The following is a 12,421-nucleotide window of genomic DNA, read 5'->3' on the forward strand; positions in this document are numbered from 1 at the left end:
GAGGAGTCTAAAAAGGTTCTTGTGTGAGTGTCTAACTGAATGAGGGCGCTGCCAACCGGAGCTAGGTATCCAGGATCAAGGGCAGATCTAAGGGACAACGGCGGCAGTTGCCTGTGGTACACCCAGGTGTGGGCACCACATTCTAGCCTGATTCTCGACCCTCCCAAAGATCAGCCTCCACCTGCTGATCCATTACTGCAGCACATTTTGCCCTGATGTTCTGCCTCTGCTTGGTCAGGGCACCTGTTTTGGTCCCTCTGCCTGGTTCCTTCTCATCCATAAGCCTTCACTCACATTCTCCTCTCACTAGGATGTTCTCTCTCCCCTTCACCTCTCCAAACCCTTCCCTCCAGTCAGCATTTGCCTGCCCTCTATGCACACCAGGAGTCAGTCTATGGAGCTACCTTGGTAGTTTGAGTTCTGGAGTCTCCTCTGTGAAGCTGTAGTCATGCAGTAACCTAGCCATGGATATCTCCTCAGAGGGTCATCATGGAAATCTGGACGTTGCCCACCTGCTTCCTCCTCCTGCAATGTAGGCCCCATCAGGAGCAGCGAGGGAATCTGGTTTAAGTGGGAGTTGGACAATAGCTGGTGTCAAGCCTGCTGTCAGGAGGTACTTGAGTAGATGCAGAAGCACTTGAAATGCCTCTTTGGGCCTAGGGAAGCATTGGATGTCAGGCATATTGCTTCATGGATTTATGCATGGAGACACTGCCATTCTGCTTTGGACAAAAAAAATGGAGGTCCCCTGAACCTCTGTGTCCCCTTTAGCTTGTGGGGTCAGATGTAACTCAAGTGGCCCCCACCTTCCTTTGCTCTACCTGAAGCCAGGCTTCTTAGAGAAGCAGGGCCAACTGCTTATCACTTCCTCTGAATTCATAGATCCCCATGAAGGACCCTGCCATCTAGGCACCAGACTTTCCAGAGATGCGTGTCACGGAACTATCTTGAGTATGAGATGACAGAGAAGCCCTCAGTGAGACCTCTTGGCCAAATTAAATTTGACATTAACAACAGCCCAAGAAAAGGTCCACTTTGATGGCCCTACATCACTACATATTACAGAAACTAGAAAAGTAGTCAGTGGTGCATATGCCCTTGGTGGCACTGAGGCCAGGAACCTTGGTGGTTCCTCATAGGGACCACAGGACTCCTGGCTGCTGGCCAGTACCTCCTGTACATGATGTGTGGGTCAGCTGTGTTGGGTGGAGTGAAGAACGCTGAGGGCAGGTCCTGTTGAACAAAAGAACATAGAGTGAGAGTGTACTGCAAAAATCACATGGTTCATGTGTCAGAGCAGTGCACATGACCAGACCCTAAGTTGTTCTCAGGATTTATATACTTGTGAGCCCAGGAGACTTTTGTAGAGGGCTCGCTCATTCATTCATTCCTGCACAAATTTATTAATTCAACAAATATCTGTTGAGTATTCAGATGCCGTGCCAACTCTTAAAATAATGTAGAGATTAAAAGACCATGTAGTTCTAATGTTGTATTTCACAGTAGGGCAACTATTGTTAATAATACTGTATTGTATATTTCAAAATAGGTAGAAGAAAGGAGTTTGAATATTCTCACCCCCAAAGAAGTGATAAATATTTGAGTGGTGGATTTGCTAATTATCCTGAATTGATTATTACCCAAGGTATACATGCATCTAAATAATGCATTGTACCCCATAAATATGTACAATTGTTATGTGTCTTTTTAAATGTTTTTAACATATAAAAACAATTCAGCCTTCTGGAGAAGACAGACATGATAAGAAAATTACAATGCAATTTTTTAGTAGCTATAAAAGTCCATGGTTCTCTAGTGCACCTTGCATCTCAGCAGAACTTGTTCTCACTAATAACCACCATCAGAGGTTTTCATACACTCATAATAGCCCAACTACAGGAAGCCATGATGGATTTCTCTAAGACGTTGCTAAAGAGCTGGAGCTTCCCAGCATGACAGTGTCAGTCTCCTAGTCATAGCCAGTGCCTCCATTCTCAGAGAGGTGAAGTGGGCCTTTTGCTTTAAGCAAAATAGGTGAACACCTGTTGGAAGTCTGATTAGATCCCCACTCATACAACAGCAAAGGGCTGCACACACTGACTCGTGGATGCTGACAGTGAGCAGTGGGCTTCTTTCTTATGCTTATTTCTTGCAGGGCATTTAAGCAACTACGATTCAACATGGCCCACTATGTTGGGGGGAGGATTTTGCCTGCAGTGGCAAATACATACCAAGCTGGAAAGCAACCAGGTATCCATGGCTCTCACTCAGGATCCTGGCCAACCACACAGATGAAGCAAAACCTAGTTTGCTTCACCTAGCAATCCAAGTTTCTGATTCCAGGGCCTTGGAATTTTCTAGGATTTTAGAAGCGAAATCTTTTCTAGGATTTTCTAGGATTTCTAGGATTCTAGAAGCGAAATGATAGTTTCATTGTGGGATCAATAGCATGTGAACTCCTGAAAGGACATCAGAAAGTCCTCCGTGCCTATGCTTAAGGTATACGGATAGAGAAATGGGAATTTTAACTGCCAATGACAATCACTGATGTGGATTATCAGTCAGGGTAAGACAGGTTAACAACTGACTGCCAAGTTTCACTGTCTTAAAATAACAAAGGTTTATTTAACATTTTTACCACGTGTTCTTGGATTGGCTGTGGCTCTGCACCATGTTAGCTCCCCACCAGGATCCAGGAAAATGGAACAGCTTTGATCTAAAACATTGTTGATTTCCTGGTAGATGGAAAAGATGCATGGTGAACCACAGACGGGCTCTTAAGGCTTCTGCTCTGATATGACACATGTCACATGCACACGTATTTCATCCATTGGAGCAAGTCTCATGGCCAAGCTGATATCAGTGGGTCAGAGATTTGTGTTGTGAATAGAATACATTCTACCACCACAAAGTCCCAGCAGTCGATACAGCACTTGTCAAGAGGGCCTCCCTCGCTTCCCCTGAGATTCTGCATCACTGAACTCCTCCACCCACTGAGCTTCTTCCTTCAGAAAATAAAAGACTTTCATTGCATCCCTCGAGGTAGAACTACTTCTGTTGGGTTCATGGCTGCATCCTCATGGCAGTGCCTGGCATAACTTAGACATTACATAAACATCTATTGGCATAATATGGAGTTGATATTGCCAATTGTGAGAATATCTTACAGAGTGAGGCCTGTGTCCTTGATTATACTGGATCCTCTCCCTGAGATTCCCCACTTATCCCTGCCCTTTCCCATGCCTAGGGGTGGATCCTGAGGAGGCACAACTGGTGGCCCCATGTCAGTCACTCTTGCCACAGGCTCCTTGAAGCGCTAAGGACCCTCTGGGCTCACCAAGGCCATCCAGAGAAGAATGCAAATTCATCAGTTAATAAGGTCAGACAGTGACTGCCATCCCTAGACCCCATTTGGGCTTTTGTACCACAGTATGCCCTGAAATCTGCCTCATTCGTTGTGTGTATTTTCTATTTTCTGGCTCTGAGTGGCTTCCCCATCCTGCTAGGGCCCAGGGACGTCAAATTGGACCTCATCCCTGGTTTCAATCCCCAGTACTCAAGCTGCAGCTGCTGTATACAAGACCAGTGTGAATCCTCAGCAGCCTGGGGTCACCAGGGACCTTTGCGGAGGATTCCAAAGGAGCATCTTAAATACACCCTGATGTGTAGACAGTGCTGCATCATCACTGTAAGTGATGCATTCTGTTTACCCACTGCCTTCCCAAGGGATCCCTGGGGAGAAGAGAGACAGAAAAACCGTGGAGAAAATAAATCTTCTCTGTTTGTTTAAGTGTACCAAAAAATGAAATACAATCTGTTAAGTTTGTGGAAGTCTGCACCATCTGGTTAAATGCAGCTTGATGGTTTCTGGCAGGCAACATCTGCGGGTTAAGGAAAGTGGCCTGCCGCTCCCACTCAGCGGGGAAGACAAAAAGCCCCACGTTATGGCTTTGCCAGGGCGTATGTCCTCAATGTGCCCCTCTGTCAGAGCAGTGGCCTGTGTAGGGAAGTGGAGTCCCATGTGACTAGGCTGTGTTTGGCAGGTCGTATGATTGGCCCCCTAAACACTGGGTGTGTGGTAGAAAGAACACTAACTGGGTGTCTGAGAGCTGGGCCTGCTTCTAGCTAGCTGTGACTTTGATTTCGGTCCAGTCGTCTCCCCTCTCTGGGCCTCAGTTTCTGTGGTTGCAAAATAAGTAGAAGGTTACAAGATCTCCCTCCAGGTCCACTGAGGAGGTGCAATGGGGAGCATGGGCTTTGGAGCTGGGAGGTCCTGGTGATGGGTCCACTTGCTAGCTGGTTGCCATCCTGGACTCGGTCTGCCTAGGGCTCTTTATCTGTAACCTGGAATCTTAACAATATTCACCGCACAGAAGAGTAACTAAGAAAACACATGTAAGGCTCTTAATTCAGGCCTGCTACTCATTTTGTGCCTAGTAAGACTTCATAGGAAAACAATAAAGTTCTGTAACTATAAAAAATAAGGTTACGTAGGCCGGGTGCAGTGGCTCACGCCTGTAATCCCAGCATTTTGGAAGGCCGAGGCGGGCAGATCACCTGAGGTCAGGAGTTCGAGACCAACCTGGCCAACATGGTGAAACCCCATCTCTTCTTAAAATACAAAAATTAGGCATAGTGGTGCATGCCTGTAATCCCAGCTATTCAGGAGGCTGAGGCAGGAGAATCATTTGAACCTGGGAGACAGAGGTTGCAGTGAGCCAAGATCGCGCCACTGCACTCCAGCCTGGGTGAGAGAGTGAGACTCTGTCTCAAAAATAAATAAAATAAAATAAAATAAAATAAAATAGTTGTGTAAATATTGGATATATCTATAGAATAACCCTGACCAGCACTGGGTTATTTTATAACCAATTTTGTCTACCAATCTTCCCTTGATGTCATCCCCCATGACCCCATGCATGGTCCTCTCTGCTGTGTACATCTCTCTATATATCCAAACCTGTTTGGAAGGAAATTCACCATCGATTTCTTCACTAGTCTAAGGTATTAACTGAAGTGTGAACACTATAGGAACAGCAATGTCCTTAGCCAAAAAAGGACCCTCTGGTGGTGGAGTTTCAAGCCCTGCTAGACCCCACCCTGCTTCCCCTATGTGGAGGCCCAGCTGCTCCACATGGTGGCAAAGCTGGCCTCTGCAGCCACCACACACACATCTCTGCACCGGGCCCTGCTAGATCATGTTAGTCCCATTGGCTTGAGCTAGAAGTCAGAAGCCCTGAGTGCTCAGCCTGCATCTCTCTGGCCACCCCAGGTTTCAGGAACCAACACACTCTGTGTGTACCCCTGTCACCAGCTGTCTTCACACTGGACAAGTTTTGGTATCAGACTCAACTTAATAGGTCAAAGAAGCTATTGCCATGTTGTGTTATTACAGGGGCACTAGGAAAATGCACTTTCCCCAAAAAAACCATGTATCTCCTACTTCCAAACCACTCACAAATCTCTCTCTGCTACCACCTTGATAGATGTCTTTCTTAGAAATATCTGTGGAGGGTGGTATTAAAGGACAGCAAAATTTTATTGGCCATTAAAACATTTGTATAAATTAGTTTATCACATAAGTAACATGGATATCAATTAAGGAGTTAGCAACAGGGGATGAGAACAGGTAAGTGTGAGGAGAGGCGTGGGGCGTGGACAAGGGGCTGGAGGGGCCCACCTCAGCATTGGGTGAATTTCCAGGAGCATCTTGTGAGAGAGCCCTGAGTGGGAGAAAAGGCAATTATAAATATTAACTGAGGGCCTACTATATGTCAGGTGCAGTAACAGGCAAAATATCTAGGAAATACTCATGTAAATAATACTGTCAACTCTGCCCACACTTCCCTTTGATAAATACAAGCTACAGCATGAGCATGAATTGGGAGATTTTAATCTCCACCTTCACAGACACCACAGTTCCAGAAGCCTCTCCCAGAGTGAACCTGTCATGGTGATAAGCAGAGCATCTGGGCTCTAAGGATACATGCTCTTCACATAGCATAACCTTCTGTTGCTAGCCAATGGATATAGACCTGATGATCTCCTCCACAGACTGAGGGAAAACTGGCTGAGTTGAACATTTTCAAACAAGTAGACTGATTTCCAACATGGCACCTTCCTTGAGGAATCTTCAAAGGGTCATTTTAATGGTAGGAGATTTTTTTTTTTTTTGTAATGGCTGTCTTTGGAACCCATACCCTAGGTAAGATGAGGCTCTGATATACAAAAGTCAAAAATCCAAAGCCTGGGCAATTGGCAGGTAATACACACAACCACTGTCCACTAAACCCGTCAGAGTTTATGACTGACTGGTCAGTGCCATACCAGGAAAGAGCCCCCATGCCCCTACCCGTCCAACACAGGTCACACTTTAGACTCCCTGACTCTTATTATTTGAAAATGACTGCAAGTTCCTGGCCCTCTTTCCCCTAGCGCCTGAGCCCTGTTTGTGTATGGAACAGAAGGATGGAAAGAATTCTGTATTTGAGCCTCTGTGGAGAGTCAGCAGAAGCCCCAGACCCACCCAGCAGGACAATCCAGTCTTCTCTGGCAGGCCAGTTGTCGCCTCTCACCTCAGCCCCGCCCTCCACAAAGTTGGTGATTCTTCTAAAATAAACCTGCCCCACTCCTGCTGCCTCAGACGAAGTCTTCGTGCCTTAACCTGAGTACTATTATAGTAGCAGCAGAAATAATAATGACAATGATAACGTGATAGCTAACACCGAGTGAACCTTCGCCATGCAGTGCGCATGCTACTGCCTGATGCATTATCTCATTCAACCCTCACAACTCACTGGGAAGAGGAAACAGAGTCACAAAGGTCAACTGATTTGCTCATAGTCACGAAGCTAGCAAATTTTGCTGCCAGGTGTCAAATTCAAGTTCTGCTGACTTCAAAACTTGTGTTCTCAACCACTGCATCATTTGGCCTCAATACATATTTGTAAAAAAGTGTAATGAGTGGCTCATGCTCCTTCTCTTGGGATCAGGATATAGAATTTTTCCCAATCACAGCCCTGATCACATTTTGTCAGCTTGCTGGCTCTGAGCTCCTCTATGTCAGGGACTGTGTCTGACCGACCTTCGTAGAGCCAGCACCTAGCAGGAGTCTTGGCACATGGTTAGTGCTCAGTAGATGACTGGCAGGTTAACAGATGGATAGGTGTGTGAGCGAATCCATCCACCCAAATCAAATCCTGGCTTTCTCCAGGAACCCTCCCTGCTAGTAAGAGTCCCCAGGGTTTTTCCAACTTTCTAAATTCCTCCAACACTTTTTTCTTGCATCCTATCTTGCCACGTGCAGCACTTTGTCTGTAAGTTACTGATGCCTCCCCAAGAAAATCATAAGTAACTCAGGGGCTGGAATAGCATTTGGCACTTCTTTTCCTAAGTCACATAGCTCAGGGTTAGGCACAGACATCTCTGAGTAAGTACATTGAGTAGTTCATCTTGACCCAGGAGCAGAAAACAGATGAGGACACCGCCCCATTAGGAATGACCCATTGTCCTTTCTTTCCCGACCCTCTGCAGGAGCCTCCTCTGGCATCATTGACCTCTTGCCATCCCCTAGTGCTGCCACCAACTGGACTGCAGGACTGCTGGTGGACAGCAGCGAGATGATCTTCAAGTTCGATGGCAGGCAGGGCGCCAAAATCCCTGATGGGATTGTGCCCAAGAACCTGACCGACCAGTTCACCATCACCATGTGGATGAAACACGGCCCCAGCCCTGGTGTGAGAGCCGAGAAGGAAACCATCCTCTGCAACTCAGACAAAACCGGTGAGTCTCTAGCCCAGCCCTTCCACCCCTACCCCAGCGGCTGCCCATTTTGTCCCAGATGGTTGGACATGGACACAGCCAAGGAGGATGTGGAAGAAAAGCAGGAGCCTGAGAGGAACCCTGCCAAGATATACTCTGGTCTCTGGTTTTCTGGCTGCTGATTTTCCAGGCTTGGCTTGAGGTAGAGCAGGAGCAGAAAAGTGGGGAAAGTAGGGGTACAGACACAAAGAATGTAAAAGCTGGAATCAGCGGTTTTCAAACTGGATTCCTCAGAACCCCAGCATTCCCAGAAGTGCTTTAGGTCTGCTATAAGTGAGATGCGGGTGACAGAGGCCTCCTTATTCCTACTTCAAACAAACAAGCTCCACCTTGACTGTATTATATACAGGAAGATTTCCAAAAGCTATCTTTTGAATAAAGTACTGCTAATTGAGAATAGCAGTTTGAAAACCTCTGCCATATATAGTAATGATAGCTACCATTCGTTAGGCTTTTCAGCATGCTGGGCCTGTGCAAGAAGTTCACGGCTTGGTAGTTAAAGTCCCCTAACACTTATTAGCTAGATAACCTTGGCAAGTTGTTTAGCCTTTCCGTGTCTCACTTTACCTGTCTGTAAAAGGGGTGTTTCAGTAGTATCTACCTCATAGGGTTCTTATGAGGATTAAATGACTTCATGAAGTGTTCAGAACAGTGCCTGGCACAAAGGAAGTGTGATAATCTGTGTGAGCTATTACTATTCTAAACACAGGTCTCTATTAGTTATTTTATAAAAGCCTTATTGTTTTTGCAGTTTTAAGGATAAAACATTCCTTAGAGGTTAAATAACTTGTCACAAGTAGTTATACAGTCAGTATCAGAACTAGAATGTCAGCTTAGATCCAACTAAATCCAAACCTATGCTCTTATCACTACACCCACCCATCCCCACACACATACACAAACATCCCGAGATCTTATGCAAATTGTACAACTCTGCATTTAGTTACAATTCTACAATTTCCCATTTCAAATACAACTTTTGCTAAAACACCCAAAATAAATAACAACCACAGCAGATGTAACAGTAAAAATACAATATAGAAGAAGAGCTGAAGCTCGCCCTCTGCTGTTGGACAGCTAAATTTTCCATCTCAGCTTGACCACTTCTTAAGGTGTGACCTTTGAGGAGCTGCTAATCTCTCTGAGCCTCAGTTTCCCCATAGGTAGAATAGGGGAAATACACTTGAAATAAAGTATGAAATTACTTAGTAGCATCACATGCATAAATCAGCGTTCCATTAATTTAGTTGATGTTGTTACTATAATTATCATTATTATTTCCAGTTTTATTCCTCATTACACTGCTACAAGAACACCATGTTCTCTGTTTCAATTGATATTTATAATAAATGTTAATGTATTTTCTGGATACAGAAACCGAGAGGTGCCTGGCTTTCCCTATTTATATGGCAAGTCTATGTAGGAGTCAGTGCCAAGGACAGGTTTTTCTTTGAGACCTTCATGCAGGAAGGTAGAGGTTTGCGACGCAGTTCAGTAGCCTGTGCAGTGCCCTGTGAGGTGCTCCTATCATAATCCAGGAGCCAGCATCCCAATGAGACAACAGCTTAAGAATATGCAGACAAATACAAAGCAGTGTGAGCTGGGGTCAGTGGCCATGCACCTATAGTCCTTTCTGAGCTATATCGAGTCCCTGGGGAGGCAAGTCAGACAGATATAAATGTTCCTGTTTACAAAGGAGGAAACTGGAATATGGAAGGTTGAGTGATTGGCCCAGGATAACACAGATGATTACCAAGAAAGACAGGATTGGACCTAGATCCTCTGACCCTGAGTCCCAGGCCCATGCTATTGCACCAGTGGTCCTCATTCGAATAAAGTAGTGCACTTGTAAAAACGTGTAGATGCTAGAGCCCCACCCAGCTCAATAAGAATGGTGGAGGAGCCTAACGGGCAGCCATGGCTGAACCCTGCCTCAACTACCATCACAGCAGTCCCCGGAGAAGGCGTTCAGCGCCCCCAAATTAGCAGCACCTGGTGTTCAGCCTGGGCCCTTGTGTGAAACAACACTCAAGATTGGCACAGAGAAAGTGTGAAGATTTTTCTCTAACTTTTATGACAGCAAGAAAAAAAATCTATAAATACCCCATCCTAAATTTAAAAAAAAAAATCTGGAATAAATGAAAGCTTGTTTATGGCTTTTTTACATCTACTTTTTTTTCAAGTTATAAAGCAATGTATGTCTATAGTGGAAACATGAAAAACGCAGAAAAGTGTAAAAGAGAACACACAAATTACCTGAAATTCTAACCATTGAGGAGATATTTTCTGATAACATTTAGTACATTTCATTACAAGGTTATTTTTGCTTCTGTGTATATGTAGAATGTCCTTACATTTTTATAATATCTGATATTATTGTGTCATCAGTTACCTTTATATAACATTATCTCCACATCATTTCTCCATGTGATAAAATATGTTTTAAAATATGGATTATTTGGGAGTTTAAAACTCTGTCATGTAGATTTATCATACTTCATGTCACTGGCCCCCTTTTATTAGATATTTACATTGTCTTCTTTTAAATGCAAACACAGCAATGTTGTAAAGAGTATTCTGGTGTATACCTTTTGGACATTTCTTATTATTTCAACCAGAAGTTGAATTACTGATTCAAACAATAGAAATGTTAGGAAAGGAAGCTTTTGCTGTAAATTGTCAAATTGCTCTTCATGAAGATTGCACTAAGTTCTGTCTGGTGTACTAAGTAAAACTTACTAATGCTGTTCCATTATAAATTATTTTCTAAATAGCTGGATAACAGAATTGACTAGTCAGCAAAGGCTAACTGCAAAAAAGGGAGAGGACCACTGACAACACTACCACAACCAAGAAAAACATCTCAGTAGCTAACATTCTTTCCCCACGGTTTTACCTCCTGTCATTGTCTAGTAGCTTCAGGTGGGTCTGGAGGGTAGGGGAGCTCTGCTTTGCCCGGAACACTCAGAAGCCAAGGATTCTTGCATCATCTGCTGCTGACATTTTCAACCGTAGAACAGAAAGTAAGGCTAGAGCTGAACACAGAAGGATTTTATTGACCAGAACAGAAAGTATCATGTTTGACTTCTAATACACATTCCATTTGCCAGAACTTAGTCACATTGCCCCACCTACCCCTGGGGGAGGCTGTGAAATGAGTTTAGCTGTGAACCTAGGAGCAAAGAAAATAGGTTAGGTGAACACATAGCCGTGTGTCTACCTTGAGGTCACTGTGTGGGGCCCTGTGCCCCTCTAAGCCCACCTCTGTTGGGGTTTACCTCTCCATTCCTCCCGTGAACTGTGCACTTTCCAGTCACCTTCCATGATTCCTCCTCAGCCCCTGCCTTATCACAGTAATCAATCCCCTCCAACACACACATCTGCTCCTCTTGCTGGAATCTTCTTCCCCTGGCATGCAGCTCTTTTCTGTCTCTGAGTTTGAACTGAGAACAATGAATGATCAGTGGCTACGTACAGTGCTAGCCACTGCCCTACAGGGTTTTCTAAGAGAGAGGGGCCAACCTTGTTCAGTAATCACCAGGTGAGAGAGACGGAGGTGTCAGCCTGGTAGAGAGTGCTAGGATGGTCCCCCTGCCTGCTAGGAAAGGGATGGGGGTATTTTCACACTTACAGAGGTGCCCAGAAAACCACTCAGAAGGATTGAGGTTGTCGTCTGTAGAAAGGAAGTGAGAACCTTACTTTTGCTGCCAGTTGGCTGAGCTGTAAACACTCTTAAGTCTGCTCCAGGCTGGTGTCAGAGCAGAGCCCAGGAAAGTCCTGGAAAAGCCTGACTTATGTCGAGTTTAGGGTACATGAAGGCTTGGCCCTGATTCTTACCCAGGGTGTCTGAAGGCAAGCAAATGATGGGGCTGCCACAATTATAGGGTAAGGAGAGAGGGTCCGGAGGGAGAGAGGTTTCCCTGGTACAATTTGGCAGAACACAGGTGTTTTTGTTCTTGTGGGCCAAATGGACATCCAGAAATGTGCAAGGCTAGCAACCAGAGGGCTGCATGCCAGGAAGGGGGTCGCAGCAGCAGGAGCTGATGTGTGTGCTGGAGGGGAGTCCTGCGAGAAGGGAGAAGCTGAGGAGGAATTATGGAAGATCAACTGGAAAGAAAATCTTTCACACGAGGAATGGAGAGGTGAGGGCTAATAAAGTGGAATTGCAGCAAGCACACATGTCCCAGCAACCCAGAAAAGGAGTGTGTCACTTACGATATCAATTCCTATGTAAAGATTTATGGCAGGGCCATCCTTACAGAGGGTGGGGAGGTGAAGATGGCAATGTGCAGACCTCCGCAGAGCCTTTGGAAATGAAAAACTCTACTGGCTTTTTAAAGAGACTTTATACTTCTTTTCCTCTCATCCATATTCCCCTACCTCTGACCATGGTTAGAGCTAGGAGGAGGTTGGGGGATGAGGATGTGGAACAAGAAGAATGAAAGATCTTACCCCATCCTTTCCCTATTGTGGGCCACCAAGCCATGGGTAAAGACTGAGTGGAGAAGAGGAACATCTGTTTTAACTGGATGAGAGACTGATGTTTGATTTGGATTAAACCCTTCAAGAGTATTCTAATTCATGAAAGTGAGCAGAAGGC

At 45.1% G+C, this 12,421-nt stretch overlaps 1 protein-coding gene across 13 annotated transcripts in view; it reads left to right on the plus strand.

Annotated features, from left to right (window-relative positions):
• Nucleotides 1-12,421, plus strand: part of LOC105469966 (calsyntenin 2) — a 643,989-nt gene that overhangs the window by 533,506 nt on the left and 98,062 nt on the right. For all 13 annotated transcript variants that reach the window (XM_011721615.3, XM_024789187.2, XM_011721617.3 and 10 more), the window contains one exon: nucleotides 7,534-7,782. In XM_011721615.3, coding sequence (XP_011719917.1) covers nucleotides 7,534-7,782 — 249 coding nt within the window. The remainder of the gene's footprint in view (nucleotides 1-7,533; nucleotides 7,783-12,421) is intronic.

Source organism: Macaca nemestrina, chromosome 2, assembly GCF_043159975.1.
Source record: "Macaca nemestrina isolate mMacNem1 chromosome 2, mMacNem.hap1, whole genome shotgun sequence".
Taxonomy (NCBI): domain Eukaryota; kingdom Metazoa; phylum Chordata; class Mammalia; order Primates; family Cercopithecidae; genus Macaca; species Macaca nemestrina.